The sequence below is a fragment of the Pseudophryne corroboree genome (genome assembly GCF_028390025.1).
Source record: "Pseudophryne corroboree isolate aPseCor3 chromosome 3 unlocalized genomic scaffold, aPseCor3.hap2 SUPER_3_unloc_55, whole genome shotgun sequence".
In the NCBI taxonomy this organism is placed as follows: domain Eukaryota; kingdom Metazoa; phylum Chordata; class Amphibia; order Anura; family Myobatrachidae; genus Pseudophryne; species Pseudophryne corroboree.
Genome location: NW_026967547.1, coordinates 510,573 through 531,374, shown reverse-complemented (window position 1 = coordinate 531,374; position 20,802 = coordinate 510,573). Strand labels below are relative to the sequence as shown.

Below are 20,802 nucleotides of genomic sequence, written 5' to 3'. Positions count from 1 at the left end.
CCATACTCGTCTGACAACTCAGGACACATAGAGCACATGCTCCGTATGGGTCGTGCACATGAGCGGTGTACCGAACATCAGCTCATTGTGACTCCACCCACAATAGCGCTACACTCTAGATCAGGCCCACTATGCAGTACAGCCTTATGGGGCTGGGTCACAGGAACCTCGGAGACACTGACCAGGACTCTATGGCTGTGGGGAAATAGGAGACTTAATGGCCACTCTATTCCATATTTACTATGTTACATGTGCAATATGTTTTATGTATTATATTTATTCCAAGGAACTCCAGCTGTGGGGAACGGACACTTTATTACACATCACACGTTCTGTATTCTCTCTGATTCACCGAGGATGGACAAGGACAGGAGTCACAGGACTGAGAGGATAATAAATATCACCCTGGAGATCATCTACCTGCTGACTGGGGAGGTGAGTGGATCTGGGAGCATCACATTGACCTTATATCTATAGTAATAATACAGGGATATGACTGGGGAGGTGAGGGGATCTGGGAGGATCACTGTGACTACTTATATCTATAGTAATAATACAAGGACATGACTGGGGAGGTGAAGGGATATGGGAGCGTCACAGTGACCTTATATCTATAGTGATAATACAGGGACATGACTGGGAAGGTGAGGGGATCTGGGAGCATCACTGTGGCCTTATATCTATAGTAATAATACAGGGACATGACTGGGGAGGTGAGGAGATCTGGGAGCATCACTGTGACCTTATATCTATAGTAATAATACAGGAACATGACTGGGGAGGTGAGGGGATCTAGGAGTGTCACCGTGACATCACTTATATCTATAGTAATTATACAGGGACATGACTGGGGAGGTGATAGGATCTGGAAGCATCAATGTGACCTTATATCTATAGTAATAATACAGGGACATGACTGGGGAGGTGAGGGGATCTGAGTGCGTCACTGTGACATCTTTAATATCTATAGTCATAATACAGGGATATGACTGGGGAGGTGAGGGAATCAGAGCATCACAGTGAGGTCACATGTCTATAGTAATAATACAGGGATGTCACTGGGGAGGTGAGGGGATCTGGGAGCATCACAGTGACATCACGTATATCTATAGTAATAATACAGGGACTTGACTTGGGAGGCGATGGAATCTTGGAGCTTCATAGTGACGTCACTCGTCTATAGTAATAATACAGGGACATGACTGGGGAGGTGAGAGGATTTTGAAGCGTTACTGATAAGTAACTTATATCTATAGTAAATACAGGGACTTGACAACGGAGGTGGGGGGATCTGGGAGTGGCGCAGTGATGTCACATATCTATAGCAATAACACAGGGGCATGACTGGGGAGGTAAGGGGATCTGGGATCGTCACAGTGGCATCACATATCTATAGTAAATACAGGGACATGACTGGGGAGGGAAGGGGATCTGGTAGCGACGCAGTGATGTCACATATCTATAGTAATAACACATGGACATGACGGGAGGTGATCTGGGAGTGTCACAGTGACATCACTTATATCTATAGTAATAATACAAGGACATGACTGGGGAGGTGAAGGGATCTGGGAGCATCACTTTGACGTCACATATATCTATAGTATTAATACAGGGACATAACTGCGGAGGTGAGGGGTTTGGGAGCGTCACAGTGATGTTACTTTTGTCTATAGTAATAAAACAGGGACATGACTGGGGAAGTGAGTGAATCTGGGAGTGTCACAGTGACATCACTTATATCTTTAGTAATAATTCAGTGACATGACTGGGGAGGTGAATTGATCTGGGATCATCACAGTGACATCACTTACATCTATAGTAATAATACAGTGATGTGACTGGGGAGGTGAGGGGGTCTTGGAGCCTCACAGTGACATCACTTATATCTATAGTAATAATACAGGGACACGACTGAGGAGGTTAAGGGATCTTGGAGCTTCATAGTGACGTCACTTATATCTATAGTAATAATACAGGGACATGACTGGGGAGGTGAGGGGATCTGGGAGTGTATATATTGATATTTGATGTCTCCACCTTTACACAGGATTACACAATAGTGAAGAAGACATCCAATGGGTGTGAGACACCCAGCAGCCATCCCCATGTATCAGGAGGACTGAGAAGAACCCAGAGCCCAATCACGGTGCCTCCACCTCACTCACTGACACATGAGAGACACAATGACAAGAAGATCCTGGAACTCGCCAACAAGATCATTCAGCTGCTGACTGGAGAGGTGACTGCTGGGAATGGGGCATTATACAGTAACAACGGGGGACGTGTCTGGGTGATGACTGGAGAGGTGACTGCTGGGAAAGGGGCATTATACAGTAACACCAGGGGACGTGTCTGGGTGATGACTGGAGAGGTGACTGCTGGGAATGGGACATTATACAGTAACACCAGGGGATGTGTCTGGGCGATGACTGGAGAGGTGACTGCTGGGAATGGGGCATTATACAGTAACACCAGTGGATGTGTATTGGTGATGACTGGAGAGGTGACTGCTGGGAATGGGACATTATACAGTAACACCAGGGGACGTGTCTGGGTGATGACTGGAGAGGTGACTGCTGGGAATGGGGCATTATACAGTAACACCAGGGGATGTGTCTGGGTGATGACTGGAGAGGTGACTGCTGGGAATGGGACATTATACAGTAACACCAGGGGATGTGTCTGGGCGATGACTGGAGAGGTGACTGCTGGGAATGGGGCATTATACAGTAACACAAGGTGATTTGTCCGGGTGATGACTGGAGAGGTGACTGCTGGGAATGGGACATTATACAGTAACACCAGTGGACGTGTCTGGGTGATGACTGTATCACTGTGTGTGTCAGGTTCCTATAAGGTGTCAGGATGTCACTGTCTATGTCTCCATGCAGGAGGGGGAGTATATAGAGGAACACAGGGGTCTGTACAAGGACGTCATGATGGAGAATCACCGGCCCCTCACATCACTGGGTAAGAGGAGACTGTCATGTATTGTACAGGGGAGAGCAGGTATGGGGCCCCCTATATACACACATCATCTGATAATCACATATATACACTGTACTCAGTCACTGTGTGTCTCCTACAGATGGGCCCAGTAACAGAGATACCCCAGAGAGATGTCCCCGTCCTCTGTATTCCCAGGATTGTACAGAGGAGTATCACAGGATCCCACAGGAGGATCAGGTAGGCGGTATTTAGGGTCTCATCCAATATACCAAAGTGACCATCACTATATGATATGTAGAGGAGCTGTGTGTCTTATACACTGACATTATACTGATTCACCTCAGTCTAATCTGACTGTATGCAAATGCCATTGTATTTCTCTTTCATCCACTAGGGGACACTGGAGTCTTATACAGTAGGGGTCTAAAGCTTGCAACCGGAGGTGTGGCACAATGTAAAATTAGCATTGTCTGCACAGCCGGCTCCTCCCCCTTCACATCCCTCCTCCCTCAGTTTGAAAAATTGTGCCTAGGAGGTAACATTACAGAAAACTCAGGCTGCGTCAACCTAATGAAAAGGGGCACAAAAGCCTTTGAATTGGAGAGACAATGATCCCATATAAAGGGATCTGCATCTTTCTATGGAAAATCCGGAGCACAGAGTCAGCATTTCCATGGGCAGTGAGTACTGGTGGGTAATATGGGCCTTAGATAGACAGGCAGAGGCTATTAGCAGACTCCTTCCAATTCCCACAACTTAAGGTTTAAAAAATATTATTATTATTATCTGGCCAGTGTGCACGCTGCTGCCTCCAGGCTTCCTGTAACTTATGTCCTGGCAGACTAGCAGCGCAGCTCCCCCGCCGCGCCCACTTCTTTTATACACACAGCGAATGCTCAAACACTCCCTGGCCGGCTTCTACTCCCGCTGCATGTCAGCCCCCCCCCCCCCTCTACATCGGAGGGAGACGCATCGCGGCTGTCAGCGGCGGCATCCTCACATACAGCGGGGACGCGCACTGACCTCCCGCCACACGCTGAAATGGTTTCTCGCCCTCTCCCACCGCCAGCGGAGGGAGACACAGCGCGCCTGTCAGTAGCAGCATCACACACACTACGGCCGCTTGGGAAGTGCGTCCACCGCCCGGTTAGATGATCTCTCGTCCCTTCCCGCCGCCAGCGGAGGGCTGAGGGTGACTACAAAGGGGGAAATTAATAGAAACTGATCCTCTTGCTAGTAAGTCCGGCCTGGGGCAGCCGTTAAGGGGGTAGAGTGACCCTAGGAAGGACCCAGAGAGCCATAGTAATATATATTTATTAAATAAATGGCGGCCATTTTTAAATGAATAGAGGCGCCAAAAGGACTCTCTCAGGCGTTATTACCTTTAGAATAGACGGGCTTCCTGGCCGGACAGAGCAGAGGGACGGGTTATTATAATAGAGCAACTGCTCCCTCTACTGGACATTTGTATTTAGGACTCTCTCAGGCGTTATTACCTTTAGAATAGATGGGCTTCCTGGCCGGTCAGAGCAGAGGGAGGGGTTATTATAATAGAGCAACTGCTCCCTCTACTGGACATTTGTATTTAGGACTCTCTCAGGCGTTATTACCATTAGAATAGACAGGCTTCCTGGCCGGTCAGAGCAGAGGGACGGGTTATTATAATAGAGCAACTGCTCCCTCTACTGGACATTTGTATTTAGGACTCTGCTGCAATGGATTTTCAATGGATTCTGACAGGCATTTTTATGCTTTAGATTTTCAAGGGACTTCTAAACAAAAGATCCCGATGAAATGATGGGAACGACTGGATCACAACCCCGACCTCAGAACTGAAATACAGTTGGGTGTGTGAGGGTTGCAACGAGGCTGGTGATATTATTATTATAAATTGTTATTTTTTGTTTTGTGTGTAGTGTTTAGAAAGATCCAGCTAGGGGGATCCAGTGTACCTTTACTCCCATCACCCATTACCGTCTTTCTGTTCCTATTATAAAGGGGGGGAAGCACTGAGGAGCACTCTATGGGGTACGGCTTCAAATGTCGCCAACACTAAGACTTATTATGTTTCCACAAAATGTAGTAAGATGAGCAAGGGTGAGCGGCTCCTGGGTATGCGTTGCCTGTCTAGTTAAGGGCGTCCAGCACGGGAGGAAGGCTCCGCCAAGGTCATGGGAGCAAGCCCTAACAGGTATTTCAAAGGAAATGTCAGAATCCCGCAAACAGCAGTCGGAAAGGACTGAGGGATTCTCAAAGACTATGGAGGAATTTCTGATTTAAATTAATCCCTCCTGCGCAAGCATAAAGAAATGCGAACAAGTCGATTAAGAGAACCATCCTCATCTTACACGAAGGAGGAAGAAGGTCTTATTATAGATAAAGAGGCAAGATACTGAAGTCTGCCTTAGATCAGGAGTTTAGATTCCCTTATAGAAGCGGTTATAGAGACCCTTGCAGCAGGCAAGAATTTGGAATTTATAATAATTTGGATTATAGGATTCTCATAACAAATGCCAGTCTCAGAGGTTGGGGAAGCTGTCCTAGAGTCCCACCACTTTCAGGGCAAATGGACTTTACTGGAGAGAGGGTTACCAATAACCATTCTCGAACTGAGAAGCAGTTTACAATTCGCTTCTCTTAGCCGAAGATATAGTCAATGGTCAACAGTGAACCGGAAAGCAGATTATCACAGTCGCCAGGACTGCATCCAGGCGAGCGGTGCTTACACAGATCTTCGACATGATGGTGAGTAGATGGTGTCTACCTCAGGTGGACCTGATGGCATCTCGACAAAATCATTAGCTGCCCAGGTATGTGTCCAGAAGAAGAGATCCAGCAGCAGAGGAAGTGGACACGCTGACACTTCCTTGGTGTTACAGAAGGGTTTACATTTTTCCGCCTTTCACACTCATACCCCGAATTCTCCAAAAAGGGGTAATACGAGAGCGAGTATGGGCAATTCTCATAGCACCAAGTTGGCCCCGTAGAGGTTGGTACTCGGACTTACGGGGGATACTAGCGGAGGACCCTTGGCAGTTACCTCGAAGGGAGGACCGGCTATATCAGGGGCCGTTCCTCCACTCAGACCTGAACAGGCTACGTTTAATGGCGTGGCTGTTGAGACCCGGATCTTAAGAGTGAGAGGTATACCAAGAATGGCTATTCCTAAAGATGATCGCTGCTCAAAAGCCGGTGACACCCATGTACGACTGCAGACATTAGAAGAAGTACATGGACTGGTGTTAGGAACATGGGTAGAATTAGACGAACGTCCACTTACCCAGACTTCTACTTTTCACTCCAGCTGGTCTAGATGAAGGACTAAGACTAGGTTCCTTGAAGGTTCAAGTTTCGGCTCTCTCCATCCTATTTCAACAGCGGTTAGCGTCCTTACAAGAGGTTCAAACCTTTTTACAGGGGGTTCTGAGGATACAACCTCCTTTCCGTCCTCCCACTGCGCAGTGGGACTTAGATTTGTAGTTGGAATTTTTGAGATCACCATCTTTTGAGCCGTTGGAAAGAACAGACCTGCAATATCTCTCTTGGAAGGTCACGTTATTACTTGCCTTGGCTTCGGCTGGAAGGGTTTCGGTGTAAGGAGCCCTATCAGGTTAGAGTCCTTTGTTAATTTTCCAGAAGGATAAGGCCAAACTCCGTACATGAGCGGATTTCCTTCCTAAGGTTGTTTCGGGGTTTCAGGTAAACCAACCGATTGTGGTCCCATCCTTTCAGGGATTCGCAGAAGGGGACGTGTCTTTGGATGTTGTCCGAGCTTACGAATATACTACAAGTTACGTCGTCCTTTAGAAGGTCGGACCATTTTGTTTGGTCCAAAGAATGGTTGGCCAGCATCTAGGCAGTCTTTGTTTAGATGGAATAGCTTTGCCAATCGGCAAGCTAATATTTCCTGTGGTAAGCAGTTTCCGGTTCAGACTGGTGCTCATAATACCAGATCAGTGGGTGCCTCATGGGCGGCTATTCGAGGTGCTTCCACTACTCAATTTTGCAGAGCGAGAACGTGGTCTCAGCCCACACATTCGCAAACTTTTACAGGTTTGATACCTTGGCGTCCGGAAATTCTAAGTTCGGACGTTTAGTTTTGCAGGCCATCGACAGCACTCCCTCCCTTGGGGATAACTTTGGGACGTCCCCTACTGTATAAGACTCCAGTGTCCCCTAGTGGATGAAAGATAAAAGATGATTTTGGTACTTACCGATAAATCCATTTCTCTGAATCCTCTAGGGGACACTGGATGCCCGCCTCAGTGCTGTCAACCTGCTGTGTTCAAAGTTCTTGTTCAAACAGTTCGTGCAAACAGCGTTGGTTTTTCTGTTAAGAGTTTCTTGGATGCTGTTGCTTTGTTGTACGGTTCGGTTCCTCGCCAAGTGCTATAGTATCATGTCCTATTCTCTCAGTCACGTTTTCCAAACTGAGGGAGGAGGGATGTGAAGGGGGAGGAGCCGGCTGTGCAGACAATGCTAATTTTAGATTGTGCCACACCTCCGGTTGCAAGCTTCACACACCTACTGTATAAGACTCCAGTGTCCCCTAGAGGATTCAGAGAAATGGATTTATCGGTAAGTACCAAAATCATCTTTTTTTGGGTTATTTAGGTAGAACGTCTTTCTTGTATAAAGGCAGAAGATATAAGGAGAGAAGAAGAGACATATGTGACTGATATAAAGGCAGAAGATATAGAGGAAGAAGAAGAGACATATGTGACTGATATAAAGGCAAAAGATATAGAGGGAGAAGAAGAGATGTATGTGACTGATATAAAGGCAGGAGATATAGAGGGAGAAGAGGAGACATATGCGACTGATATGAAGGCAGAAGATATAGAGGGAGAAGAAGAGACGTATGTGACTGATATAAAGGCAGAAGATATAGAGGGAGAAGAAGAGACGTATGTGACTGATATGAAGGCAGAAGATATAGAGGAAGAAGAAGACACGTATGTGACTGATATAAAGGAAGAAGATATAGAGGGAGAAGAAGAGATGTATGTGACTGATATGAAGGCAAAAGATACAGAGGAAGAAGAAGAGACGTATGTGACTGATATAAAGGCAGAAGATACAGAGGGAGAAGAAGAGACGTATGCGACTGATATGATGACAGAAGATACAGAGGGAGAAGAAGAAACGTATGTGAGGGGTGATCAGCAGTGTAAGGAGGAGGAGATCCCTACAGATATCAGCACAGGTGAGTAATAAACACTTATTACAGAAGTAACATATTCTCATTGCTCAGTCACTACAGCAATCTCTTATTCTACACCATCCTCTGCCATCATCCCAGTTCTCAGTTGGGTGTTTATAACACAAGGTTATCCATGACAAACATCAGATGAAGAGAGTTATTACACACAACACTATAATGTTATTAAAAGTAACAAGCAGAAGTTTTTAGGGATCATATATAAGTAGTAGTGTGTAATTTGTATGGGATCTAAATTTCTCAGTTTAGCAACCATTTATTAAATAACCTTCATTTTGTTAGATGATGCAGGTATTAAATAACTCCTTGTATATAGTAGACCTATTTGGCCATTTGTGGTCATGTTTACTATATCTTTTCATTTAGTGAGGTGTAGTCGTGGTGTAAAGGACAGTTTGTGATTCCTGATTAGTTAAAAAAACAAATACCAAATACTGAACAACATCACCAAACAGGTAATTTCAACTTTAAACTTGTCATTTATTTTGTACTGTCTGGACATGGCTACTAATAACAGATGCACAGACATAATTCTTAAAGCTATGTGTGCAAATGCTAGGAGATTAGGAGACAAAATTCCAGAGCTAATTGTGATAATGACCAGGGATAACCTGGATATTGTGGCAATTACAGAGTCATAGTGCAATGAGAATCATGACTGGGACATAGCTATACCAGGATACAATTTATTTAGGAAGGATAGAATGGTCAGTGTAGGAGGAAGCGTAGCAATGTATGTGGGAAAAAAGCATAAATGCTACTTCAATTAATACAAAATATTGAAGACAAATCTGAGGCCCCTTTGGTCACCACAGAAACCGGGAAAAAGGACATTATTCATATTGGGGTGATCTCTAGACCACGTGGCCTGGGGCAGGATTTGGACAGGAATCTATTGTTGGACATCACTAAAATGGCTTTAAAGGGAGAAGTCATAATCATAGGAGACATTAATTTACCTGATGCAAGGGGTGGGGTCTTTTGCAATTTCAGCTGCAAGTGGTAAATTCCTTACAGGGAGCATCTCTCAATAAACAGCAGATATTTCCCTTCTGCATAGAAGAGCGGTCCGGAAAGAAAGAAGTAAACTTCCTTTTTGGGAGCACTCTTGTTAACTTAATTGCAATTAAAATATAACCTTTAATAACTATTCACTAAAAATTCATATATATGGATCTTACTTATTTAAAAGAAAGATTACTATTGACTGAATTGTCTTACTATCAGTATTATATCAATCAGGGTGAAAAATATTTTATTTAGAAGAAATATATTCATACTTAACCATCTAGAACACTGCCAGACAGCCGTGGGCTCTCCCTATTGTTTCCTGTAAATAGAATCAGTTACATGTGCATGGTATCCACACATACACCTTATTCATTATCATTTTCAGAAGGGAGAGGCTGAGGCTTATATATACTGTCTATGTATGGTAGGTCTCCCTTCCATACCTACCATACATAGACAGGAAAACTATGTATATAGGAAACTATAGGTCTGTAAGACAATACAGAAGGAAACTATAGGTCAGTAAGACAATACAGAAGAAACTATAGGTCAGTAAGACATTACAGAAGAAACTATAGGTCAGCAAGACAATAAATAAGGAAACTATAGACCAGTAAGACTACAGTAAGCCATGATACGTCAGTAAGACCATACAGTAAAAAACTATAGGTCAGTAAGACAATACAGTAGGAAACTATAGGTCAGTAAGACAATACAGTAGGAAACTATAGGTCAGTAAGACAATACAGTCAGAAACTATAGGTCAGTAAGACAATACAGTCAGAAACTATAGGTCAGTAAAGGGCCCTACACACTTAAAGATTATCTGTCCAATCTGGCTGATTGGAAAGAAAATCTGGCGATGTCTGGGAGCAAATGACAATCAACCATTTGCTCCCAAAATCAAGAAAATGGACAAACACAGTTCAGATAAATTGGTTTAATGAAACAAATGTAACCAATTTGTCTGAAAGTCCATTTTTGTCTGTTTTCCAATCTTTGAGGGCAAATAGTAAATTGCCATTTGCTCCCAGACATTGCCAGATTGGACAGATAATCTTTTAGTGTGTAGGGCCCTAAGACAATACAGTAAGAAACTATAGGTCAGTAAGACAATACAGAAGAAACAATAGGTCAGTAAGACAATACAGTAGGAAACTATAGGTCAGTAAGACAATACAGAAGAAACTTTAGGTCAGTAAGACAATACAGTAGGAAACTATAGGTCAGTAAGACAGGAAACTATAGGTCAGTAAGACAGTGATACAGTAGGAAACTATAGGTCAGTAAGACAATGTAGAAGGCAACTAGATGAGTAAGACAATACAGAAGAAACTATAGGTCAGTAAGAATAGAGAAGGAAACTATAGGTCAGTAAAACAATGCAGAAGGAAACTATAGGTCAGTAAGACAATACAGTAGGAAACTATAGGTAAGTAAGACAATACAGAAGGAAGCTATAGGTCAGTAAGACAATACAGTAGGAAACTATAGGTCAGTAAGACAATACAGAAGCAACTATAGGTCAGTAAGACAATACAGAAGGAAACTATAGGTCAGTAAGACAATACAGTAGGAAACTGTAGGTCAGTAAGACAATACAGTAGGAAACTATAGGTCAGGAAGACAATACAGTAGGAAACTATAGGCCAGTAAGACAATACAAAAGGAAACTGTAGGTCAGTAAGACAATACAGTGGGAAACTAGGTCCGTAAAACAATACAGTAAGAAACTATAGGTCAGTAAGACAATACAGTAGGAAACTATAGGTCAGTAAGACAATACAGTAGTAAACATCTACAAAGCCTTTTTCTCTTACATCCTAGAAGATGCTGGGGACTCCGTAAGGACCATGGGTTATAGACGGGCTCCGCAGGAGACATGGGCACCTAAAAAGAACTTTTCCTATGGGTGGGCACTGGCTCCTCCCTCTATGCCCCTCCTCCAGACCTCAGTTAGATTCTGTGCCCAGAGGAGAATGAGTGCACTGCAGAGAGCTCTCCTGAGTTTTCTGTAGAAAAAGAATTTTGTTAGTTTTTTATTTTCAGGGAGCACTGCTGGCAACAGACTCCCTGCATCGTGGGACTGGGGGGAGAGAAGCAGACCTACTTAACTGATAGGCTCTGCTTCTTAGGCTACTGGACACCATTAGGTCCAGATGGAGTCGGAACACAGGTCTCGCCCTGGGGTTCGTCCCGCAGCCGCGCCGCCGTCCTCCTCACAGATGCTGGAAGATAGAAGCCGGGCGAGTATGAGAAGATAGAAGACATCTCAGGTGGCAGAAGACTTCAGATCTTCTTGAGGTAAGGCCATTGCTCCCAGACACAACACACAGAGGCAGCACTGATGGGTGCAGGGGGGAGGGGGGGCGGGGGGGCGCCCTGGGCAGCAATAATCCTCAAAGTTTGATGCACAAAGAGTAGGATTAGGCTGCGGAGGCAGTAAATCACAGATCCCCCGCCATTTTATTACAATTGCACTGGGACCGAAGCCCGCCGTCGGGTGGGCGGAGCTTGATCCTCACCACTAACCAGCGCCATTTTCTCCACAGAAGCTGCATGAGGACGCTGGCTCCCCGGTCTCTCTCCCTGCTGAACACTTTCACAGGCTGGAAAAAGAGGAGGGGGGCACATTGGTAACGCAGTGAGTGGGAATTGTGTGTATGTATATATATATATATATATATATATATATATATATATATATATATACAAACAAACAAACACGAGGAACCACTGCACTCGCCATTCCCAGGGGTTGGGGTGCGGTGGGCTGTGACCACCAAACTCAAATATACCAAACAAAAAACCCAGCACTCTCCTAAGGTGAATGAAGCTGCTTAGGAGAGTGCTGGGTTTTTTGTTTGGTATATATATATATATATATATATACCAATCTGGTCATTTATTTTTTCCGGTGTTATTTAGGCGCTGGGTGTGTGCTGGCATACTCTCTCTCTGTCTCTCCTAAGGACCTGGTTGGGGTTTTGTCCCCTTATAGGTTTATCCCTGTGTGTGTGGGGTGTCGGTACGTGCGTGTCGACATGTCTGAGGCGGAATGATTCTCCAAGGAGGAGGTGGAGCAAATGAGTGGTGTGTCCCCGTCGGTAGTGCCGACTCAGGAATGGATGGACATGTGGCATATGTTGAATGCAAGTGTGGCATCTTTACATAAGAGGCTTGATAAGGCTGAATCCAGGGAGGCATCAAGAGGTCAATCCTCGGATTGGACCGACTCACAGGGCCCGTCGGGGTCTCAAAAACGTCCCTTAGCACAAATTGTGGACATTACTACCGACACGGACTTTGATTCCAGTGTCGACTATGATGAAGTGAAATTGCAACCTAAGGTGACAAAAAGCATTCAGTGTATGATTGTGGCAATAAGGGATGTGTTGCATATTGAGGATGAACCCTCGGTCCCCGACACAAGGGTACACATGTTTAAGGGTAAGAAACAGATTATTTATTTTCTCACATCTCATTAACTAAATAAGTTCTTTGGAAAAGCTTGGGAGTTCCGGAGAAGAGACCGCAGATCCCAAAAATTATTTATATGGCATACCCCTTCCCTAAACAGGACAGGGTACGTTGGGAATCACCTCCCACTGTGGACAAGGCCTTAACGCGCCTGTCCAAGAAAGTGGCGCTACCGTCTCCAGACACAGCGGCCCTCAAGGATCCTGCGGATCGCAGGCAGGAGACTACTTTAAAGTCTATTTATTCGCATACTGGAGCTGTGCTAAGACCGACTATTGCGTGAATGTGAATTATGTGAAAAAGCGTGGTATTCCCCTGATAGGAAAGTAGTAATTTCCAAAAGATTGCTTATGGCGTACCCTTTCCCGCCAACCGACAGGTTACGCTGGGAATCCTCCCCTAGGGTAGATAAGGCGTTGACACGCTTATCTAAGAAGGTGGCCCTGCCGTCACAGGCCGCCCTAAAGGATCCTGCGGATAGAAAGCAGGAAGGTATCCTGAAGTCTGTTTATACACATTCTGGTACTCTACTGAGGCCAGCAACTGCTTCGGCCTGGATGTGTAGTGCTGTAGCAGCATGGACAGATACTCTGTCTGAGGGGATAGATACCCTGGACAGGGAGACTATTTTACTGACCCTGGGACATATCAAAGACACTGTCTTATATATGAGGGATGCCCAGAGGGAAATTTGCCTACTGGGCTCTAGAGTAAACGCAATGTCGATTTCTGCCAGAAGGGTCCTGTGGACTCGGCAGTGGACTGGTGATGCCGACTCTAAAAAACACATGGAGGTTTTACCTTACAGGGGTGAGGAATTGTTTGGGAACGGTCTCTCGGACCTGGTTTCCACAGCAACGGCTGGGAAGTCGAATTTTTTGCCATATGTTCCCTCACAGCCAAAGCACCGTATTACCAAATGCAGTTCTTTCATTCAAAAAAAGCCTCCACTAAATCCACCGCGTGACGCTGTCAGGAGCGGTGGGGGCACGTCTCCTAAATTTCAGCCACCAGTGGGTTCGCTCACGGGTGGATCCTTGGGCTATACAAATTGTGTCTCAGGGATACAAGCTGGAATTCGAAGTGACGCCCCCTCACCGTTACCTAAAATCGTCCCTGCCGGCTTCTCCCATGGAAAGGGAGGTAGTGTTGGCGGCAATTCACAAGTTATATCTCCAGCAGGTGGTGGTGAAGGTTCCCCTTCTTCAAAAGGGATGGGGCTACTATTCCACAATGTTTGTGGTGTCGAAACCGGACGGTCCGGTCAGACCCATTTTGAATTTAAAATCCCTGACCATTTATCTGAAGAAATTCAAGTTCAAAATGGAATCGCACAGAGCGGTCATTGCAAGCCTGGAAGAGGGGGATTTTATGGTGTCGCTGGACATCAAGGATGCTTACTTGCATGTCCCCATTTATCCACCTCATCAGGAGTACCTCAGTTTGTGGTACAGGACTGTCATTACCAATTCCAGACGTTGTCGTTTGGCCTGTCCACAGCACCGAGAATATTTACCAAGGTAATGGCGGAGATGATGGTACTCCTTCGAAAGCAAGGAGTTACAATTATCCCATACTTGGACAATCTCCTCATAAAGGCGAGGTCCAGGGAGCAGTTGCTGATCGGCCTAGCACACTCTCAGGAAGTGTTGCAACAACACGGGTGGATCCTGAATATTCCAAAGTCGCAGCTGATCCCTACGACGCGTCTGCCCTTCATGGGCATGATTCTGGACACAGACCAGAAGAAGGTGTTTCTCCCGGCGGAGAAGGCTCAGGAGCTCGTGACTCTGGTCAGAGACCTCCTAAAACCGAAACAGGTATCGGTGCATAACTGCACGCGAGTCCTGGGAAAGATGGTGGCGTCATACAAAGCCATTCCCTTCGGCAGGTTCCATGCGAGGATCTTTCAGTGGGATCTGTTGGAAAAGTGGTCTGGATCGCATCTTCAGATGCATCGGCTGATCACCCTGTCCCCCAGGGCCAGGGTGTCTCTTCTGTGGTGGCTGCAAAGTGCTCACCTCCTCGAAGGCCGCAGGTTCGGCATACAGGACTGGGGCCTGGTGACCACGGATGCAAGCCTCCGAGGATGGGGGGCAGTCACTCAGGGAAGAAACTTCCAAGGGCTGTGGTCAAGTCGGGAGTCTTGTCTGCACATCAATATCCTGGAACTAAGGGCCATATACAACGCCCTGAGTCAAGCGGAGCCTCTGCTTTGAAACCAACCAGTGCTGATTCAGTCAGACAACATCACCGCAGTGGCCCATGTTAACCGCCAGGGCAGCACAAGAAGCAGGGTGCAATGGCGGAAGCCACCAGGATTCTTCGTTAGGCGGAGAATCACGTGCAAGCACTGTCAGCAGTGTTCATTCCGGGAGTGGACAACTGGGAAGCAGACTTCCTCAGCAGACACGACCTCCACCCGGGAGAGTGGGGACTTCATCAAGAAGTCTTCACGCAGATTGTAAATCGATGGGAACTGCCACAGGTGGACATGATGGCGTCCCGCCTCAACAAAAAGCTAAAAGGGTATTGCGCCAGGTCAAGGGACCCTCAGGCGATAGCTGTGGACGCACTAGTAACACCATGGGTGTTCCAGTCGGTCTATGCGTTTCCTCCTCTTCCTCTCATACCAAAGGTGCTGAGAATTGTAAGAAAGAGGAGTGAAAACAATACTCATTGTTCCGGATTGACCAAGAAGGACTTGGTACCCGGAACTGCAAGAAATGCTCACAGAGGACCCATGGCCTCTGCCTCTCAGACAGGACCTGTTGCAACAGGGGCCCTGTCTGTTCCAAGACTTACCGCAGCTGCGTTTGACGGCATGGCGGTTGAACACCGGATCCTAGCGGAAAAAGGCATTCTGGAGAAGTTATTCCTACGCTGATAAAGGCTAGGAAGGACGTGACAGCAAAGCATTATCACCGTATATGGCGAAAATATGTTACTTGGTGTGAGGCCAGGAAGGCCCCTACAGAGGAATTCCAGCTCGGCCGGTTCCTGCACTTCCTACAGTCAGGAGTGTCTATGGGCCAAAAATTTGGGTCCATAAAGGTCCAGATTTTGGCCCTATCCATTATCTTTCAAAAAGAACTGGCTTCACTGCCTGAGGTTCAGACGTTTGTTAAGGGAGTGCTACATATTCAGCCTCCTTTTGTGCCACCAGTGGCACCTTGGGATCTTAACGTGGTGTTGGGTTTCCTGAAATCCCACTGGTTTGAGCCACTTAAAACCGTGGAGCTAAGGTATCTCATGTGGAAAGTGGTCATGCTGTTGGCCTTAGCTTCGGCTAGGCGTGTGTCAGAATTGGCGGCTTTGTCATGTAAAAGCCCCTATCTGGTTTTCCATATGGACAGGGCAGAATTGCGGACTCGTCCGCAATTTCAGCCAAAGGTGGTGTCATCTTTTCATTTGAACCAACCTATTGTGGTGCCTGCGGCTACTCGTGACTTGGAGGATTCCAAGTTACTTGACATAGTCCGGGCTTTGAAGATTTATGTAACCAGAACGGCTGGAGTCAGAAAGATTGACTCGCTGTTTATCCTGTATGCATCCAACAAGCTGGGTGCTCCTGCTTCAAAGCAAACTATTGCTCGCTGGATCTGTAACATGATTCAGCAGGCTTATTCTGCGACTGGATTGCCGCATCCAAAATCAGTGAAAGCCCACTCCACAAGGAAGGTGGGCTCTTCTTGGGCGGCTGCACCAATAACTTTTTGCGGCTAATTGGTTAGGGAGTTTTTGCGATGAACTGAATCCCCCCCCATAAAATGTTTATACATACAGTATGATGTTACATTGAGATTACCGCTGGAGGAAACTCTGCCACAATATTATTAAATGTGTAATTTATCCCATCCTCGTATGGGTGCAATATATTAATATATTCTTACTGAACAGGATTACCAGCACTGAATCAATTATCGCCCAATATAATATACATGCCGATGTTTAACAACAAATACAATTGTCTTTTGATTACTTTATGCACCTTTATACATTTACCTTTGTGTTTTATATATCACTGATTTATCTTACATACTTTACTGTACTTAATAAAGGTTATATATTATTTATTAGTGCGCAAACAGGACAGCACTTTCTCTTCTTTGCTGTTTTATTATTGCAAAGCCCATGTCACCTCTAGTAATCCCACATGAGCGTCCATGTCACCTCTAGTAATCCTACATGAGTGTCCATGTCACCTATAGTAATCCCACATGAGCGTCCATGTCACCTCCAGTAATCCCACGTGAGCGTCCATGTCACCTTTTGTAATCCCACATGAGTGTCCGTGTCACCTCTAGTAATCCCACATGTGCGTCCGTGTCACCTCTAGTAATCCACATGAGCGTCCATGTCACCTCTACTAATCCCACATGAGCGTCCATGTCACCCCTAGTAATCCCACATGAGCGTCCATGTCACCTCTACTAATCCCACATGAGTGGCCATGTCACCTCTAGTAATCCCACATGAATGCCCATGTCACCTCTAGTAATCCCACGTTAGCGTCCATGTCAACTCTAGTAACCCCACATGAGCGTCCATGTCACCTCTAGTAACCCCACATGAGCGTCCATGTCACCTCTAGTGATCCCACATGAGTGTCCGTGTCACCTCTAGTGATCCCACATGAGCGTCCGTGTCACCTCTAGTGATCCCACATGAGCGTCCGTGTCACCTCTAGTAATCCTACGTGAGCGTCCATGTCTCCTCTAGTAATCCCACGTCAGCATCCACGTCACCTCTAGTAATTCCACGGGAGCGCCCGTGTCACCTCTAGTAATTCCACGGGAGCGCCCGTGTCACCTCTAGTAATTCCACGGGAGCGCCCGTGTCACCTCTAGTAATTCCACGGGAGCGCCCGTCTCACCTCTAGTGATCCCACGTGAGCGTCCCTGTCACCTCTAGTAATCCCACGTGAGCGTCCCTGTCTCCTCTAGTAATCCCACGTGAGCGTCCCTGTCTCCTCTAGTAATCCCACGTGAGCGTCCCTGTCTCCTCTAGTAATCCCACGTGAGCGCCCGTGTCACCTCTAGTAATCCCACGTGAGCGTCCGTGTAACCTCTAGTAATTCCACGTGAGCGTCCACGTCACCTCTAGTGATCCCACAGGAGCGTCCACGTCCCCTCTAGTAATCCCACATGAGCATTCAGTGTTGATCAAGCTCCAGTCTAAGCATCCTAGCTTTTTTTGTTTTTTAATAAACATAAAAGCAATGATTACAGGTAAAAATGTCAGTTATAGAATTATATATTGTATCCTGTAACACCCTGGGTCTTGTCTACTCATTTTATATATTAATGTATTTTATTTCCAGGAGATGGACACACAAGCAGGAATATCTCAGAAGGACATCTAATGTTATCCCAGGATTGTGACATAAAAGATAATGACAGTAGACAGGATTCTCCAGGAGATAACCCCATTACCCCAATTATACATCCAGCTCTATCAGCTGATCCCTCTGATCCTGGGAAATGTTCTCCTGATCACTCTGATATTGGTGCATCTGTTACAGCTCTGAGAGTAGATTCAGTGTTTCCTTGTTCTATAGATGCACCATGTTTTACACAGAACACAAACCGTATTACTCATCAGCCAGCTAAGGCAGGTGAGAGGCCATTTCCATGTTCTGAGTGTGGGAAATGTTTTACATATAAATCATATCTTGTTAGACATGAGAGAAGTCACACAGGTGAGAAGCCGTATTCCTGTTCTGAGTGTGGGAAATGTTTCGCATATAAATCAGCTTTTATTACACATCAGAGAAGTCACACAGGTGAGAAGCCGTATTCCTGTTCTGAGTGTGGGAAATGTTTTGCACAGACATCAGCTCTTGTTACACATCAGAGAAGTCACACAGGTGAGAAGCCGTATTCCTGTTCTGAGTGTGGGAAATGTTTCGCATATAAATCAGATCTTGTTACACATCAGAGAAGTCACACAGGTGAGAAGCCGTATTCCTGTTCTGAGTGTGGGAAATGTTTTGCACAGACATCAGCTCTTGTTACACATCAGAGAAGTCACACAGGTGAGAAGCCATATTCCTGTTCTGAGTGTGGGAAATGTTTTTCATTGAAATCACATCTTGTTAGTCATCAGAGAAGTCACACAGGGGAGAAGCCATATTCCTGTTCTGAGTGTAGGAAATGTTTTGCACGGAAACCAGCTCTTGTTATACATCAGAGAAGTCACACAGGTGAGAAGCCGTATTCCTGTTCTGAGTGTGGGAAATGTTTTGCACACAAATCACATTTTGTTATACATCAGAGAAGTCACAGTGAGAAGCCGTATTCCTGTTCTGAGTGTGGGAAATGTTATTCATCGAAACCAGATCTTGTTATACATCAGAGAAGTCACACAGGTGAGAAGCCATATTCCTGTTCTGAGTGTGGGAAATGTTTTGCATGGAAATCAGCTCTTGTTGCACATCAGAGGAGTCACACAGGTGAGAAGCCGTATTCCTGTTCTGAGTGTGGGAAATGTTTTGCACACAAATCACATTTTGTTATACATCAGAGAAGTCACACAGGTGAGATGCCATTTTCCTGTTCTGAGTGTGGGAAATGTTTTTCATCGACATCAGTTCTTGTCAAACATCAGCGATTTCACAGATGAGAAGCCATTTTCATGCTGTGAGAGAAATAAATCTGCTCTTGTTGAACATATTAGACATTACCCAAGTACGGAACCATTTACGTCTTCTGGAGTATAATTATCACTGCCGTCCAATGTTCCTCAAGGGTGAATCCGATCTCTTATGCTTTATAAAATATACATGCTACCACTGGGTGATATAATCAGACATCATGGCCTGGTCTACCACAGCTATGCAGATGACCTGCTTTTTGCACCATGTACTGAGAACCTAATACCAATCCTAAATGGTTGTCTAGCTGAGCGCCAGGGGTGGATGATGCCAGTTGGCTGTGACTCAGTCTTTGTGAAACATAATAGAAGCTCCCGAACAAAGGACAAGACTACAGCTTTACCAACCATCTGGATTTATGCTTTGGTGTTCAGAATTGCAAAATACTGAACATGTGCTGAATCTTTGTGATGTCCTGGTATGTGGCTGACACATACATCAGGTATCCGCTACATACAAATCCTCATTCTTTCATCTGTGGACCATAGCCAGAATCAAGCACTTGATTCACTCAGAAGTTCATAGACTACTGCAATGCCATCTACCTGGGTCACCCAGCAAAAGAATTACAGAGCTTGCAGCTAGTACAGAATGCAGCAGCCAGGCTGTTACCTAACCAGCCCGTTCCTGCCTCATAACACCCATTCTATACTCCCTTCACCGGCTGCCTGTAAGACGACAAATCTATTTCATAATTAGCTAAATGACCTTCCCAGCCCAGCATTACATGGTCCAAGGTACTAGAAGCAGCTTCTGCCTCCTTACTGCCCTGCTTGCTGGCATCTACAGATGAAGGACTGTTACCAGCAGTACCAAGAATCTCCTGTCATTCATTTATGGGTTGAACGTTTAGCTTTGACCATGGAACTCACTGCCTTGCACAGTCCAAGAGGCCTCCACTCTAGAGACCTTCACAAGCAGGCTGATGACTGTTACTCACGCTTTTCATTAATGTACCTCTATTTACTTCCTAAATAATACATCCCAAATGCTTAGGTCTTTTTTCTGCTGTTTATTTTGTATCTTGTGCTTTGTGTAAATGTGAGTGTCTAATGCCAGTTTCCACAATCTGTATTGCTGCATGACAATATGGCGGCCATTGGAACGTGTTTTCACTTCTTCTAGTTTGCCTAACTTGTTGCAGACACTCATCTTGATCAGGAGTGTCGAGTGTTTTCTGATACAAGATCCTGTCCATATATACCCTGTATATTACCATGTGCATTAGAGTCACCCGGGTTCCATCTGCGGTGGTTTGTTGTATGTTACATCTATATGGTGCGGATACTCCCCTGTATGATTTCATAATAAAAGCTTTTGTTTGCATCTAATTATTACATTAAAGCTTTTATTTTTATTCTGTTTTATATTCCCGTCTGAGTAATTATGCCATAATGTCTAATCTCGGAGTGGACCCCAGAAGATGTAAAGAAACCGTGTAAGTTTTCCATCATTCTGTTTCGTGTAAGCATACAGGTAAGTG

General features: G+C 45.4%; 1 protein-coding gene across 1 annotated transcript; it reads left to right on the top strand.

Annotated features, from left to right (window-relative positions):
- Positions 1-246: 246 nt before the first annotated feature.
- LOC134984442 (zinc finger protein ZFP2-like) lies at positions 247-20,638 on the top strand. The gene is made up of 6 exons (XM_063950020.1): positions 247-435; positions 2,051-2,242; positions 2,895-2,973; positions 3,092-3,189; positions 7,567-8,158; positions 17,988-20,638. The coding sequence occupies exons 1-6, from the start codon at positions 250-252 to the stop codon at positions 19,286-19,288; spliced, it is 2,448 nt and encodes an 815-aa protein (XP_063806090.1). The 5' UTR covers positions 247-249; the 3' UTR covers positions 19,289-20,638.
- Positions 20,639-20,802: the final 164 nt, after the last annotated feature.